Source organism: Miniopterus schreibersii, assembly GCF_964146895.1.
Source record: "Miniopterus schreibersii genome assembly, chromosome: 13".
Lineage (NCBI taxonomy): Eukaryota > Metazoa > Chordata > Mammalia > Chiroptera > Miniopteridae > Miniopterus > Miniopterus schreibersii.
This window is the reverse complement of record NC_138113.1, coordinates 32,835,245-32,853,126: the sequence shown is the minus strand read 5'-3', so window position 1 is coordinate 32,853,126 and position 17,882 is coordinate 32,835,245. Positions and strand designations below refer to the sequence as shown.

At 37.8% G+C, this 17,882-nt stretch overlaps 1 protein-coding gene across 5 annotated transcripts in view; it reads right to left on the bottom strand.

Moving 5' to 3' along the window:
* Nucleotides 1-17,613, bottom strand: part of REL (REL proto-oncogene, NF-kB subunit) — a 31,096-nt gene extending 13,483 nt beyond the window's left edge. For all 5 annotated transcript variants that reach the window (XM_081156247.1, XM_081156249.1, XM_081156245.1 and 2 more), the window contains exons 1-4: nt 17,272-17,613; nt 9,914-10,056; nt 7,871-8,019; nt 2,900-2,991 (exon numbers count right to left, since the gene is read on the bottom strand). In XM_081156247.1, coding sequence (XP_081012373.1) covers nt 2,900-2,991; nt 7,871-8,019; nt 9,914-10,056; nt 17,272-17,281 — 394 coding nt within the window. In that variant the 5' untranslated portion in view covers nt 17,282-17,613. The remainder of the gene's footprint in view (nt 1-2,899; nt 2,992-7,870; nt 8,020-9,913; nt 10,057-17,271) is intronic.
* Nucleotides 17,614-17,882: the final 269 nt, after the last annotated feature.

Here is a 17,882-nt window from a genome sequence, read left to right as displayed (position 1 = left end):
GAACCAGCCTCACCTGCCAGTGTGTCCTTAGCAGTTGTGGCGCAACCACAACAGGAGGCCACACTGTTCCACACAGGGAACACCATTGGAGTACCTGGCTCTGGTGACAAGGGAAAGTTCCACCACTGGGCCCCACAGGACACCCTCTAAATAAGGCCACTTTTTCAAGACCTGGAGATGTAGCTGATGTACTGAATACACAGAAACAAAGAGGCAAAATGAGGAGACAAAAGAATATGTTCCAAACAAAAAAGAACAAGACAAAACTCCAGAAAAACAATGAAATGAAAAGGAGGTAAGCTGTTTACTAGATAAAGGGTTCAAAGTAATAGTCATAAAGATTCTCATCACACTCTGTGAACAAGTGGATAAACTCAGTGAGAACTTCAAGAAAAATAAAAAATTTAAAAAAAAGAACCTATCAGAACTGAAGAATATAACAACTGAAATAAAAAAAAAAAATACACTAGACAGAATCAAAAGCAGATCAGATGATGCAGAAAAATTGATCAGTGATCAGGAATACAGGATAGGGGAAATCACCCAACTAGAAGATGAAGAAAAAAAAGAATTTAAAATAATGAGGATAGCATAAGGGACCTCTGGGACAACGTCATGTATACTAACATTCACATCATATGAGTACCAGAAGGAGAGAGAAAGGGACAAGAAACCTACTTGAAGAAATAATGGGTGAAAACTTCCCTAACCTGGTGAAGGAAACAGACATCCAAATCCAAGAAGCAGAGAGTCCCACATAAGATGAACCCAAAGAGACCCACATCAAGATATATCATATCTTAAATGTTAAAAGTTAAAGAAAAAGTCTTAGAAGCAGCAAGAGAAAAACACCTACATACATATAAGGGAATGCCCATAAGACTATGAGCTTATTTTTCAACAGAAACTTTGCAGGCCAGAGGGAGTGGCAAGATATATTCAAGGGAATATATCTGATGAAAGAGAAAAACCTACAACCATGCATACCCTGCAAGGTTATCCTTCAGAATTGAAAGAGAGATAAAGAGATTCCTAGACAAACAAAAGCTAAAGGAGTTCATCACCACTAAACCAGCATTATAAGAAACGTTAAAGGGAATTCTTTAAGTGGAAAAAAAAAAGGCCAAAACTAGAAATAAGAAACTACCTGAAAGAAAAAAAATCTTACTGGTAAAGGCAAACATATAGTAAAGATAGTAGACCAACAACTTATAAAGAGCTAGTATGAAAACAATGAAAATGGCAATAAGCACAAATCTATCAATAATTACTTTAAATGTAAATGGACTAAGTGTTCCATTCAAAAGACACAGGGTGTCTGAATAAATAAAAAAACAAGACCCTTATAAAAGCTGTCTATAAGAGATTCATTCAGATCAAAAGACACACAGACTGAAAGTAAAGGGATGGAAAAAGATATTTCATAAAAATGGAAACAAACACAAAAGCAGGTGTAGCAATACTTATACCAGACAAAATAGACTTTAAAACAAAAGTTAAAATAAGAGACAAAGAAGGACCCAGCAATTCCACTTCTGGGAACTTATAAAAAAAAGTGAAAACACTAATTCAAAAAGATACATGCACCCCTATGTTCATTGCAGCATTATTTAAAAAAATGGAAGCAGCCTAGGTGTCCATTGACAGATGAATAGATAATGAAGGTGTGGTACATATATACAATAGAATATTACTCAGCCATAAAAAAAAAAAAAAAAAAGAAATCTTGCTATTTGTGACACCACAGATGGACCTGGAGGGTATTATGCCAAGTAAAATAAGTCAGAGAAAGACAAATACTGCATCATTTCACTTATCTGTGGAAAGAAAAAAAACTAAACAAATGAACAAACAAATAGACCTATAGATACAGAGAACAAACTGACAGGTGCCAGAGGGTTGGGCAGTGGGTGATGCGCAAAAGTGTGCAGGGGATTAAGAAGTTCTAACTTATAGTTATAACGTAAGTCAGTCACGGGAACAATAACTTTGTACCGTGACAGATGGTTGCTAGACTTCTTGCTGTGATCACTTTATAAGGAATATAAATGTCAAATCACTATGTTGTACACCTGAAACTAATATAATATTTTATGTCAATAATACTTTAATTAAAAAGAGTCCATCAGTAGATGAATGGATAAAAAAGCTGTGGTACACTTACACCATGGAATACTACACAGCTGTAAAAAAGAAGGATCTCTTACACTTTGGGACAACATGGATGGAACTGAAGAGTATTATGCTAAGTGAAATAAGCCAGTCAGAGAAAGACAAGTACCACATGATCTCACTCATATGTGGAATATAATGAACAAAATAAAATGATGAACAAAATAGATCCGGAGACATAGAAGCATGGAACAGACTGCGGGATGAGGGAGTGGGTGGGGAGAGACTACTGAAAGAACTTATATGCTTATATGCTTAACCTATGGACTCAGACATTGGTATGAGGAAGGCCTAGTAGTGGGGTAGAGGGAGGGGGGAGGGGATCAATGGAGGGGAAAAGGGGACATCTGCAATACTTTCAACAATAAATATAAATTATATATGTATATGTGTGTGTGTATATATATATATATATATATATATATATATATATCAATAAAAAAAGAGCTCTATATTCCAGAATGAGTAAAGAAGGACATCTCTGAAGTTTTCTTATAGAAGAATGGCATTCTCCACTGACATAAGAAAGCTTAAGGATTTTTTCTCAACACTGTGAAAGATTTTAAATATACTTCATCACTCAGACACAGAGAAAGTCAACAAGTAGAAAAGTGAACACAGAACTTAAGATAGGTTTTAAAATACAGGTTTAAAATACAAATAGAAATCACTTACACAAATAAGTCAATATTTAAATAATAGAAATGATTATATCAAACATACTTACCTTTGAAAGGATTGATTCCTGCCCTTATTCTTGAAATAATAGCTTCTTTTACTTCTTTTTTCTTTACACATCGAATACCCAAATTTTGAAAACTAGAAGGAAAACACAGAACTTTCAACTGCATTATAGTAAAACACACAAATACTAAAAAATACTGCAAGTATATCAAGCATATATCCAACAGTGGAGAGTCATCACACTGTCAGGTGGAGATAGTAAAGCATGTTATAAATTTCCAATTGCTATGATAAAGATGTGAGCCTAAAAAAAGTGGGGTTATATTTCTAAGAGAACTGTTAAAAGAAAAATAATATATACCATATGGGTTTTGCATACAGTATTTTACAATTACACCTTACTAATATGCCTATGTCAAATATACCAAAGGAGATAAAGATTAAGAGGAAAGTGATACCACAAAGCTAAAATTCACGTCCTAAACAAATTTGTTTTCAAAATCAATTAAATTTGTATATTTGATCATTAAAGCAAAAGTTGTAAAACGACGCCCATGGGCATATTTTGCTGAGCCCATAAAAAGTGTTGTCTACATTTAAGAAAAAGTTCATAGACTACTAACATTTAACAATCAGGTAACTGCATATAAATGCCTGGATTTCTGGCTTTGTGACCATTTTAAAGATCTGGTGACAGTAGGTTGGTACAGAAACATCTAGCTGGAGCTGATGCAGGGCTCTCCAGTGTGCTGTGGTGCCTGCTAGTCCTCTCAAACCTGACTCGCTCCACTCCACGGACACTTGTTAACTGAGCCCTGACTACATTGCTAGTAGCAGTGGAATATATTTTATGCCATATTATATGAAGTTACAATAATCATTCATCATAAGAAAGGACTGAAATGCATTTTTTTAATTAGAAAGAGGATGGATACTAACAATAATATTTAACAAAAGTTTCAAAATGTCATTTATGGAAAACTTCTCAATAGCTACAAATATTACTGATTTGCATGTGTACTACAGATGATGGTTAGGGGAACTCCCCTACCACTGCCAGTCATATTCGTTCCCACATGGAAAAACCATGACATCACTAAAGTTGGGTGGGTGTGAATAAGGAAGCAAAACTGATAATGACATTACCACTTGCTTGAATTGCACATGGCACTCTGCACCGGGAGGACGCCCGCCTCGCGTGCCCGCTCCACGCTTACGCTGCTCATGCTCCTCACATTCCCCACACTTGTGATGTAGTTACCACCTGACATATCCTTGACATTTCCTTCCTCTGCCTCCAATAATTTAAAAACAAGTCTTGAATTCATAATCCTTTCTTGAAAGCCCTAAACCACAGTCTTCTTCCTGAAAAGTATTGCACTTCTTTGAAAGATTCTTAGCTTGGTTCTTTTTCTTTGACAAAGGATTTTAAAGAATCCTCCATTTTAATATATTCCTACACTACTTGGTTTAGTTTCATCTGAATGATCATATTCACTATTCAGAGAATATCAGAAGTAGTAGAGATTCCTGAAATTCTGACATGAGGAAACCAAGGATCACAGAGATTACTTGAACCATTCATTCATTCATTCATTCATTCATGGTCATTCAACAAGTTTTGAGGATCCTACCATGTACCAACAACCCCAGAAAGGAATGGGAATATATAATCCTTCCCCTCATGGAGCTCACAGTCTAGTTCAGGGGATGGCCAACTACAGTCCATGGACCAAATCTGGCCCACCACCTGACTCTTAAGTAAAATTTTACTGGAACACAGCTCAACAGATTTGTTTATGTATTATCTACAGGTGCTTTCACGCTGCACCAGCAGAACTGAGAAGTTGCAACAGGGACAATATGGCCTTCAAAGCCTAAAATATTGACTATCTGGCCCTTTACAGAAGGAATTTGCTAACCTTTAGACTAGTGAAGCAGATAGACATTAAGTACCCGCACACACAAAAAAATGCTAACTAAAACCATGACAGTTTTTATAAAGGAGATGTACACGATGCCATGAGAGAGAGCCCTATGATAGGAAAGAATTGGCCAATTCAGGGAGGGGAAACAGGCCTCTTGTAGGAAGTGATATTTGTTATGAACAGAAAAAGAGAATCAAGAGACTTCAGGCAGTAGGAAAAGAACATGCAAAGGACCCTACAGAAGAGCACTGTGAGCCCAGGAAACTAAAGGAAGGCCTTTGTGACTCGAGTACGGAATTTAAGGAGAACACAGTTTAATCGAAGGCTAGAAATACAAGTGGGTGCCCTGGGCTTTCCAAGGAATGTTGTCCTAATTCCAAGAGTGAAATAAAGCCATTAACATGTTTTAAGCAGAGATGTGACAATCAGATTTGTATTTGACAAGATCTTGCTGAATAAATTAAATTTTTTTTTAATTTTTATTTTTAAAAAATATATCTTTATTGATTTCAGAGAGAGGAAAGGAGAGGGAGAAAGAGAGATAGAAACATCAATGACGAGAGAGTCATTGATCGAGCCTACAACCCGGGCATGTGCCCTGACCGGGAATCGAACCCCGATTGCCTGGATCCTAGGTCGACACTCAACCGCTGAGCCACGCCCGGCCAGGCTTAAATTTTTAAAAAGATCCCTTTGGCTAAGTGGAGGGCACAAAAAGAGTTGATGGGAGAAGAGCTGTCAGAAGGCTGTCCTTCTGGGTCCACATTTCAATTACAGCAGTAGCAGTGTGGTAGTGACAGAGGTCACTGAGACAAATGGAGAGATTCAAGAACTATTTAGGAGGTACCTGTGAGTGAATTCAACACATGCACCTGTGCGAGAGGTGTCAAGGATGACACCTATGTTTTGGGCTTTTATAGCAACCACTAAGATAACGTACATTAGAAGACCAATTTTAAGAGGAAAGAAGTATGATTACGTAAGATCGTGGTTTGGGGCATATTCTACTTGAGGTTCTTTCAAGATATTTAAGAGGATATATCAAAAAGGCAATCGGACTAAGTACATTCCCCACTAAAAAACCAGGGCTCCTCCGAAAAGAGTGTTGATTTCAGGGCATGATCGAGAAAAAGACAAGGGTCTTGAACAGTTTGCTGTGTCAGGAAGTAAAGAAGTGTTCAAAGAAAGATGAGGCCATGTCAAAAGGACACAGAAAACATTTGAAGAGGCTTGCATTAGTCAAAGTTGGGTCAACTTGAAAATCAAAATAATGATGTCAATATACTGAATATAAAAATCCATGGGTCTATAGTGGCATTTTTTATATGGGGAAGGGTAAAAAGGAAAAGGTTTTCTTTACAGTAGAATGCCAATTAACTATCACAAATGGAAAAAACTAATGTTACGTCTTCTGAAGAGATGTTTTGAGAATATAGCACTGCCTCTGTAGATACCCTGTCTAAAATGCTTCATGCTAACATGAAAATATTATTCATGCTATTCATGGTAACATGGATATAATCATGAGCAACCATTCAGACTAATCCACATTGAAAAACAATCTTCAAAACAAACAGCCTAGACTCTTCAAAAATGTTTACGTCATGAAAGACGAAGAAAGGCCAGGAAACTGATGTAAATTAAAGGAGGAAACTGATGTAAATTAAAGGAGGCTACATAAGCATGACAACTAAATAGAATGTGTGATCCTTAATGGGATCCTGGATTGCGGGAAGAGGCAGGACAGCTGTAAAGGGCACTACTGGGACATTATTGGATATAATTAAGGTAGCCCCCAAATTTAACTGCCTATAAGATTGAGAAGGAACAGCTAGAAAAGCAGGAAAACAGGAGAGCTTGTTTTCACAGAAATCAAGGGAATCAGAATGTTTAGGAAGGAGGAATCTATACTGTAAAATGCTGTTGGGAGGTCAAAAATTAAAATAGGAAATATTTCTTGCCAAGTTTATATTATTAGATATTTTATTTTTTTGTGCTCTTATTTTAAGAAAAATATTTTAAAGTATATTTTCTAAATGTTTACTACTAATATATAAAGAGGCTACTATTTTTTTTCCTGTTGTAATCAGTTTCATTTTTCCCCAAACTCAATACATGTTCATTATAAAAAAAGAATTACACCCACAATTCTACCCATCCAGAGACAACTACTATTAATACCTTAGTGTATATACTACCATGGGTATGTACACATTTATTTTAAACAAAAAGGTTATTTATCATATATTGTTTTAAACTTATTTTATTTACCTAGCATTCTGTGAATATCTTTCTATACAAAGATGTATTTATAATGTTATTTTTAAGACTTCAAAGGAGTACATTGCATGGGTGTACCAGTTTATTTAACTAACCCCCTTTGTATATTATTTGGATTGTCTCTAACATTTTGCCATTACAAACAGAACTGCAATGAACATCACCAGAGCTAAGTGTCGGAACATGCTTAATTAATTGTTTCCTGGGGATCAATTTCTAAAAGTAGAATTGCTAGTTCAAGAGACAGTCATATAATTCAGACTTTTGCTATGTAGCTGTTAAACTGCCTACCAGAAAGGTTTTATTAATATACTCTCTCACCAACATAATGAATCTTCTGGCAGCCTCACCAACACAGCGATACATAATTTTCAATCTTAGAACTACTGTTGTATGTTAATTTTATAACCTGCCCTTTTCTAAATAATAATTTCAGTTTCCCAGTTGATTTTCTCACATCTGGCAATCTTTAAATTAACTATTAATGAAAAGATAAGAGTAAAAATGTATGAGGAAAAACTTTTCATAACTTGTTCAAACTAAGAAAAAAAATCACAGCATAAACGAATCCGTGTTTACTTCAGGTAACAATAAAGAAGTGTTCTTTCTACCATCATGAGTTACATCTACTAATACAGAACAAAAGGTACTTCTCCTGCAAATGGTAAGAAAATTAAATGTATACTGAAGTAAATAGGAGTAGAATGAGGAATTAGTTTATTCTGCTAAACAGTATCAGAGATACACGGAGGGGGACGCAGAGTATCCTGTGCTTACAGATTTCCTAGCTGAGGCTGTGTACTTACAATAAAGGCCTGCGCTCCTGTCCGAATTCCGCTTCATAGTAGCCGTCTCTGCAGTCTTTTCCCACTAAATCATGAGGGTGAGGTTTAAAGGGGTCATTCTTTGTTACCAATGTAATCCTCACTTTTCCCTTTCCATAATAGTTCATAATCTGGAAAGGGGGGGAAATAAAACAGATGATCCATAAACATTTCTCACTAAGAACTGACCTACTAAATGAGAGTTCAATTTCTATAATGTAGTTAGCACTGGGGATAAATCAAGTCCAGCTGGCTGGCCGTCTGGATGAAACTTCCCAGATAACACCAGTAGGAAGAAGTTACCTCTCAGTTCCTTGGCATATTAATTTCAATTGATCGTATCATTGGATTCTGCCTATTTGCCTTTTAAAAAACAAGTAAAGTTAAACCAAAATATTATCACACAGCATGACAAAATACTTAATTGTTAAGTCACTGAAGGCCATGCTCTTAGATTCACTGTCCTACCATCAACGTCCCTTCAGCCAAACTGGATATGACAGTACACCAACACATAGGACTATTCTACTTAATATGTGACATTTGTTCATCAGTAAGAACATCCCAAGTGTTCACTGTTCAGTAGGCAATGAATCAAGTTGAGTTTCACAAAACTGTTTTCACACAATAAATGCATGTAGAACACTAAGAATAAAGAGAAGAGTTAAGCGTGGAAAGGGGACACTCTGAGCACGGGCAGGAGCAAATGTTCAGTTTGGAAGCTAGCAAATTTGCAAACACAAAGCAGGGAATGTAAAAACCAGCTTACAACAAGGAAGCAAGGTAGTTAAGTAACAATGGGTAGCTTTTCAGGTAAGAGAACACTAAAATCCATAATTCTGAATTTACACTTAATTTGAAAAAGCAACCAGGAAGTATTGATTGCCTTTCTGAATAAAAGAGAGAGTAACCACTTAAAACCGTAATATAGGCTAATGTGGAACTCAATATGTAAAGTGTTTAGGACCTACCGGCATGGTAAGGATACAGATCTTAGAAATATTTTAGAGAACGTACAGAGTTAAGTTGAATTATGCAGAAAAGTTAATAACTGCTCTTAAAAGATTAAAAGAACAGTGTTTTCTTATTTACCTTTTAGTAGCATTTCTCTCATTTTAACATTTAAATAAAAGGACTTAGATAACTCAAATTCATATTGCTGCCAAAAAATGTGACAAAAATTAGGAACTGGGAATTCAATAATTTTGCCACTGCCTTATTCTACAATTTAGCATTCCCTTTAAGTTCAACTGAATAAACTTTGTAAATAACCTCATTATAAAACAGCGAATTAAGATCTGTTGGTGAAAGACTAAACAACTTTTAAAAATCCACTCTGCCATTCAAGTTTTTAATTGGCATTTAAAGGATAAAAATTCATTAAAAAGTCAAATTAAATGTAGTATATTTTACAAATATAGTATATTACCAAAGTCATTTTGGATGAAAAACTACTTTCAAAACTTACGCTAACATCAAAAAACGATTTAAAAAGTGGCTATATTTCAAATCAGTCAATGAAATCCAGAGTATCAGGGAAAGGCAATAAAGGCAAGGAAAAATGAGGCAAAACGTTCATTCTCCTTTCCCATAGTCCCTAGTTTAGCCAAATGACTGTAGAAAGAAGAATTCTAATTGAGTTCCCAAGTCCACGATTTCAATCTACGGAATAATTTTGCTCACTGCTGGAAGGAGAGAATGCCTTTTCCTCATTAGCTCTGTGTCCCATGAAAGGAATCATCACCCAAAAGCTGCCAAAGTACACTAAGCGCCGTGAATCACTCTACTTAGATTAACACACAAACACTGAATAACTATCCTCAGGGACGAAGAATCCACACCATATTTAAGGAATGACCCCAGACAGCTATCTAGTACCAATCAATTAAAACGGAAAGGAAAAAAAGCAGAAGAAAGGAAAGCCCATGGAAAAGATTGTAAAGAAACTGAGCCTTTAATGTAATTGCTGTAGCTAAAATATGAAGCAACTAAGAGTAAGACACATACAGGAGAAAGGTCTGTTACCTGGATGGAAGGGTACGTTCGGTTGTTGTCTGTGCTGTGCTCCCCTGGAATGCTGCCTGCTGAGCGCCCTTCACATTTGTATCTGAAACGCATTCCCCTCTGCCGGGGTTGTTCAATTATCTCTATATATGGGTTATACCCACCTGAAATTTAAAAAATGGGGGGGAGGGTGAGATTAGGATAGCAATAATAATGTATATTAACCACTTGATATTTTTTTTAAACAGCAGACTAAAATATTTTCCCTCCCAAATTAAATTACAAGGTTAAAATGTAATTAAGATTGGGTGGTAAAGACACCTTCTCCCATTCAAACTGAGCTCCTATATAGTGTCAGCACAAGTCACATTAGTGTCATTCAAATCACATTTGTTGGTTAGCAGTTTACTGCTTAATATCTATAGTTAATGCCAATGTGAAGTTCTGAGATAGCCACTTCAGGGATATCTACTTCCCACATGAGACCAAGAAGAAGGGTTTCTCCCAAGAGTCCCCTGGAAGAGTCAAGAAGAAAGTCTTCAGAAGTACAATGTTATACTCCAAAGTGAGTTGAACTGTTCTGCTTGACTTTACATCAGACTCTTAGTAGTGGAATAAAAGACTACTCATTGAAAATGAAAATGCATTTAAATCCTTGAAGAAGGATATGTAAATTTTTTATATCTCCATTGGAATGTCAATGCACTTATACACAGTATATCAAAACACGTTCCAGAAGGGACTTTAGGCTCAACATAATTTTCTGTCTCATCTAAATCTTTTCTAAAGTATAATATACAAGGAAGAAAAAGAAAATAGTTACTTTCTGTAACAAATACAATTCAAAATATGCAACTTTAGAACGAACTACTGATAAACACAACAGAGGAGAATCTTAAAATAATTATGCTGAGTGAAAGAAGCCAGACCAAAAGAGCATATACTGTATGATTCCATACATATAAAACTCTAGAATATGTAAACTAAGATATAATGTAAGAAAGCAGATCAGGGGTTGGAGCGGATGGGGAAACAGGGGCATGAGGGGCATATTAATTATCTTGAGTGTAATAATGATTTCAAGGTTGTATACATGTCAAAACTTACCAAAATGCATACTTTAAACATGTGCAATTTATTATATGCCAATAAAGCTGTCTAAAACATATACACCTTTACCCCCTCCTATCCAAGTTCAATAAAGACACTCAAGTGTGCTTACAAATAGAGTACGTAGCAATGTGTCTGTATTTCAGATACATGAAGAAAACTTTCATTGGTGAAAAACCTCTCTCAATCAGTTTAGTGATTTCTAAGTTGCCTCAATTAGATATCCATTTTTTGTGTGCTCACTTCAGCACCTATATACTAAAATTAGCTATCCGTATTTTTTACTGTAGGCTTATCCTGTGTTAGAATGCAAACAAATCTTCAGAAAGGGTAATACAGTGGGTCTGATCAGTGCATACAGGGAAGAGGCCTTTGAATCCTACCCAGCCAAATCTTAACAATGAAAGCCTTGGAAATGTTATTAAACCTCTTAAATCTCCCACTCTATAAAATGGAGATAATAATAACAGTATTACCTCATTGGGTTGTTGTGAGGATTAGAAATATGTGTTAAATTCTTACCAAGTGTCTCGCATATATAATAACAATGTTGATTATTTCAGATGCTTTCCTGAAAATGATTTATAGTGATACCATGATGCTATCACAACTGCTCAGATTTTACAGAAGAGTGAGGTAAACAACACAAATTATTAGATTACAGAAAGGACAAACAAAATAAAATTTTGTTTATGCTAACAAAATTCTGCATAAAATGATAATGAAAGCAAAAAAGTCAGGAATGCCTAACTATATATCAAAGGAAAAAAGGAGTTAATGCAGCAAAAGGGTGGAAAGGAAGGAGGGAGGAGAGGAGCAGGTAGGCGATCTAGGGAAAGGGAACAATGTGTTCAAAGGTGTACCAGTAGAGAAGATACAGCCCCAGTGGAAGAGAAGAGTTTAAGAATCACCAATATAGCCCCAGGGGACAGGTGGGAGAGGGGTGTGCATTTTCTACCCTTAGAAAGAGAACCAAAAGCCAGCTACATTTGGGAATTTGGATTTCATTCTATGAGTGTCAGTGAATGGTCTTAACGCAGCGGAATCACATGATCAGATTGGAATTTTAGAGTAAAAATTCTGGTGGCAAAGTAACACACAAAAAAGAGAAAGAAGGTGATCAGCTTTAGAGGCTGTTACAATAATATGAGCAGCGATGAGGGTGTGTCTGAAATATGGTAGTAATAAAAGGAATGAAGGATTATTTAAAAGATAAAATTGACAGTACTTAGTGACAGACTGAACATTAGGGTTAAGAAAAAGAATCACTGATGGCTCCATTGTTTCTACTTTGGGTTACTGAGTAAAGTACAGTACCACTGTTACCTTTAATTTTATTCTGTTTGGTTCAGGAATTTCATTGGAACAGAGTTCATTTTGGGGTTGTATATCAGAATCACCTAGGTAGCTTTTCAAAACAAACATGCCCTGACCCCACCTGAGATCTGCTGAATAGAAACAGATTCATCTAAAAGCCCAGACATGTTTCTGAAAAAGCCTTCCAAGCAATTCTAACACATTCCTGATTGAGAACCATTGCTCTAAAACATAAAGAGGTGGAAACAGTGATGCACGTATCTAGAGAAGTAATCCAAAAATTCACATACAAGTACGGGCTGGGTGATAGATAAACTAGGCAGAAGAATTCTGACTACTTAAACTCTTTCTTTTCCTCCCACTCTAAAAAGTTTATCCAAATGAGGGGAGGGGCGGCACTACTATAAAGCTAGCCTTTAATCACTATGATTTATTTTAAAAGTAAATCATTTGCAAAATTAGTATTTTAACTATCATCAAAAACATTTCTTAAAATACAGCACACAAATGATTATAATGTGCCAATGTGTCAACACTACAGTTGAGAATAACTGACTACAGGCTGCATCTCCCTCACAGAAGTACTAGATAACAGAGACCCAAAGGAGCAAATGGAGCTAACAATATATACTTTTCCAAATATCACCTCTACTCACTTTGGAGAAAAAGAAAATAACATCTATTCTTCTTTCCTTCAACCTAGCAACCCAACTGATTCATGGTGATGATCTTCTTGACCTTAAGACACAGGTGAGTTTTTCTGTTTCTTCCTTGTTATGATCAAAATTTAGAGTTACCATTTTTCACATAGCTAGAATTGCATGCAATTAACAAAGGGGCAAAGAAAACTTAAGCCGATTCCCATAAAGAAGGAAAGACTAACATGGAAGGCGTAAAAGAAATAAAATAGAAGATAAGTTATATTAATCAAGTTGGCAAAAGGACACATGGTTTATCTACTAAGCAATTTTGTATTTACCCCCTCACCCCCAGTGCTTACTATCATTTAAGTGGACAAAGGAGGGGAAAAAAATACACTGAGTCCAAGCATCACTGTCAAATTCTACTCCCCTAGTTTAAGTGTACACAAAATCATTTCAAATTTTTAATAAGTAATTGGGCATTCTTTTCTTATATATTCTTGAAAGATATGTATAAAACTAACACCTAACAAGACTCTGCAGGAGTTATTCCCATTTTTATCTCACAGAGTGGTAGAAGTGGAACAAAAAATGATTCAGGTTCACCACAGACTAAAGTCCAGGTTTATTCCAATATATCAGGCTGATTGTCAATCAGGTCTTAAAAATCCAAGTAAGGGGAATTTTCAGATGAGTATTTGACTGATGTACACATCATAAGGTAAACAAAAGATGTAAAAAATGTTGGCAATAGAGATTCTGCTGCTAGAGATTCCAGTGCCGTGGGGGTAAAAAAATAAGTGTTGAAAAAAAATTTAACTTCCAGGGTGAAAAAATAGAGAAATATTTAAAATCTGTCCTAGATTTTTCATGTATTTAACTGAATTAAAAGCAGATGACAGGCCCAAATCATCTGTCTTGATTAAGACTGCCAGATTTAAAAATAAAAATTACAGGATGCTCATTTAAATATGAATTAAACAAATAATTTTTTTAGTATAAGTATATTGCATGCAATGTTAATGATCATTATTCACAAATGGAAAAATATTGTCCTAATTTATAGGAGGTTTTATGGTGGGGTATGTGGAACTAGGTGGGTAGAAAAATTACTAGAACATTCACTTTTGTTAACAGTATTTCTGTTATATTCTGTTGACTAGTGAATGATATACATAATGGTAAGACAAAAGTAAATTGTTTAAAATATATAATGCAAAATGTCCCTGTATTTTCCCATTTAACATTTTTCTCTATATCGTGTCTAGATTTCTGACATCCAAACTGGGACCCTTGGAAAACAGAGTTCTTTTAATACATAAAAAAATCCTTGTGATTTACAATCTGCATATTATTTCTTTTGTTGTACTTTATGTCTGTGTACAATAATTTCCTTTGGTATAAAAAAAAAGTACGTACCATTCAATGACTTAGGTCATGTGCCTACAACCCCAATCATTTGCAGAGAACAGATGAGAGAAAGATGGAACAAAAGGAATGCAGAGTCCCTTAAATCATATTTGAGATACTACAACACACACCCCCAACACATTCCACAAAATGATTCATGATCTGATTCACTAGTCATTTCATTCACTCATTCTCTTTACTCTAGGTCTGCCATATATCACCTTCATTCCTTTATACCACTGTTACCTCTACATTTTCATGTGTTGCATTTCTGAAACAGCCTTCATAGTGCATGTAGTCTTTTATTGTAAAAAAGAAGTCATTTGCTTTAGCTATCAATTCCAGCTTGCAGCTCCACCATTAAAATTGTAAGCTGTACCACATTTACATTCCCCCCCCCTTACTCAAGAGAAATAGTTCTCTTGAAATTCACATTATAGACAGAGTTGGGAAGTAGTGTGTAGTTTACAAAAACAATTTATTTGTGTACTTCCTATGTGACATAGCAGAACTATATTATAGAAAACTGGTAATAAAAATAAATTACCTAAATTTTAAAACGTGTTTTACCAAAGACAGCACTATTTATTAGTAAACAGGGCTGCTATATGCACACAAGAACATTTTACATTTTTTATTGGAACAATGAGAAGCTTTAAATTCAGACCTAAAATAGTGAATTTTATTTAAACAATTTAAACATACAAGAGTAATCACGGCCTAATACGTATGGGAACATTTTTCTTCACAATGCCTATTCTAATTAATCATATCAAAAGACTAGAATTAAGGTGTAATTTAAAAAGATAATTTAATAGAACACAAGCTGTGAAATTCTAAATAATCTGATAATTTACCTGAACAAAATTTAGAAATATATATATAAAAGCCCCAGTTACTCATGGTACTTATAAAATTTGCTTATGAGATTATGATGTTACTTTTTACGTTATACAGACCACATATTCAACTACACATACCTATTTACATATGACATCCTGGAGAAATGAAGAAATGGCCTTAAGGGCTTGGTAATCAATAAAAACACTTTTGGAGGTTTTAATACTATCTTACAACAAACAGAATCTAAACTAGACAATGATAAACTAATTTAGCACACTTTTTTTTCTGTGAGTCAGTTAAACTACTGTTTCAAAACAGGATGGGAATTTATAATTTAGTGGCTCTTTTTCTCTAAGTTCTTTACAACTGCTTAAGGAAAGTATACCCAGACTCCCTTTAAAAATTTGCTTAGCAATTTTCAAACAACTGAATTACAATTTAAATTACTTGTGATCATTACTCTACAACTTTCCATTCCTTAAAAAAATTTTCCCCTTCAAATTAGGCAATCAGCCCTCATAACAGCACAAAATATAATGTCTTAAACAAGTTTAAACTGTATCACATTGTAAAATGATGTGGGTTTTCCAATACTCTATAAAAATGGCTAATTGTTTTCTCTCTTTTTTGGGAGAATTAAAAGTATTATATTCATGCTTTATATTAACAAAGTTTGGCCCAATTGCCAGCAGGCTGACCTTTTTTTTTTTTTTAACGTATAAAGCTCACTCTTCTTTATTACTTTCATACAAGATCTCATAACCAATAAATTAACCTAATATTTCAAGTCATCTTTGCACTTTTGTTCTAAACGCGCCTTGAATTTATGAATTTACAAGATCACCTAAAAGTCTGAGGGTCAATGAAGTGGGTAAGGAGTTAAATATTTTAAACTCCACTCGCATTCTCACATGAAAACCACACACAGGCTGAAATCAAATGTCATGTGAACCGCTCCAGTTTCCTTCTCAAGCCGCCGGCGGCAGCTCCGGCGCGGTTCTGCTCGGGCCCTTTAAAGGCTCCTCGGAGCCTCCGACTTCCTCTTCCCGGCCAGACGGCAGCCTCCGCCGGGGGTCGCGCTGCGGGGTCGGGAGGGCGCGGGCCGGGCGCGCGAGCGCCCCTCTTCAGCCCGCGAGTGGGGCGGCAACCAGGAACTCCCTGCCCTGGCGCACGCTGCCCCCCGCAACGGGAAGGCGCCCCGAGGAGACCTCCCCAGAGTCCCGAGCAGGTCCCCCTCGAGCGCCGTCGGCGGGATTTCACTCACTTCCCCTTGGCCGCCGGCCGGCGGAGGCCGCGGCGTAAATACGCGCCCGCCCGCCCCGCCCTCCGGGCTGTTTCTGGGTAAACTCCTCTCCCCCTAAAGCCAGAGATTCGCGCATTTATTAACTGAAAATGGATCCTGACAGAAGTGATCCACAGTTGTCTTCGTTCCTGCCCATATTTTAAAGCACGGGTATTCTAAAGACCCTCTTTTCCCTTCTTTCCAACAGAGTGAAAACAAAAAACCAAACTCGACCTCCCCGTCAACTAAAACGCGCCGCCGGACAGGAAAAATCGCCCGGTGTTGAAGCACCGTTTCCACGTCGGCCCCGTTAAAATACCATCGGTGACTTTTAAAGGCACACATTTCGCACAACTGCCATCGCCTCTCAGCACTTGGTGACATTACACTAAAACGACGCGGAGCTCTCCTGAGGTCTGAGGTTCCTCATTTCTGATCTAAAACATAAAACCACCATTTCGACATAAATCGGCTTTTCAATAGGAGAACGCTTCGTCTCCCTTTATTTAGATGATTGCTTTCCTAACTCTAAAACCAAGTCGTTGGGAATTCCTAAGGTTCCGTCTATAATAATGGCATCAAATTACAGAACGTGGCTTTGATTTCGCACGCAAACCCTGAAGCAATGACAAGGTTGACAATTTGCCAGATCGGGCGATTTTAAAGACGGGACGCGCCACAATCAAAACTGAGCCCCGGAAACGGAGCAGTCAGACCCCCGGACGAGCTCCTTCCCCCCCAGTCGCGGACCCGCCCGCGGCGCGGGGCACACTCACCGGCGGCCATGGCTCCGCTCCGCTCCGCGCGTCCGGGTCGGAGCGCGCCGCAGTCAGTCAGCCCGCCGCTCGGTCCTCTGCGCGCGGGACCCCTGTCCCCCAGACCACCCCCGGGGCCTCTTCCTCCTTCCCGCCCTCCTCTGGTCTGCGGCTCACACCTTCCCACCCCCTAGATTCTCGGGTTCCAGAGCGCCCGGCGTCGCCAGGGGGCGGAGCGCCGCGAGGGCCGCGCGCCGGCCGCTGGAGAGACCGGCCGCAGCCGGGGGATTTCCCGGGGCTGACGTAAGCGCCTCCCGCCGCCCTCCCCCGGGGAGCAGCAGCCCAGCGTCCTCCGGCGGGCGCGCGCGGCCGCCCCGCGCAGCCCACGCTCCGCCCCGCCCGTGCCCCGCCCACGCTACCGCCCCGGGAAGTGCGGGGGGCTCGGGGCCGGGCGGGGGAGCCGGCGCGCGGGAGCTTCGGGAGGGCAGGGAACAGCGGGAGCCGGGAGGTGTCGGTCCCGAGCGGGCCAAGGCCTCGGGCTCCTGAGAAATCCCCCTCCTCCAGCTTGTTCCTTGGAGCGCGGTTTAAAGTTCAGGAGCGAGTAGGAGAGCGCGGTGACGTCAGAGGGCCGC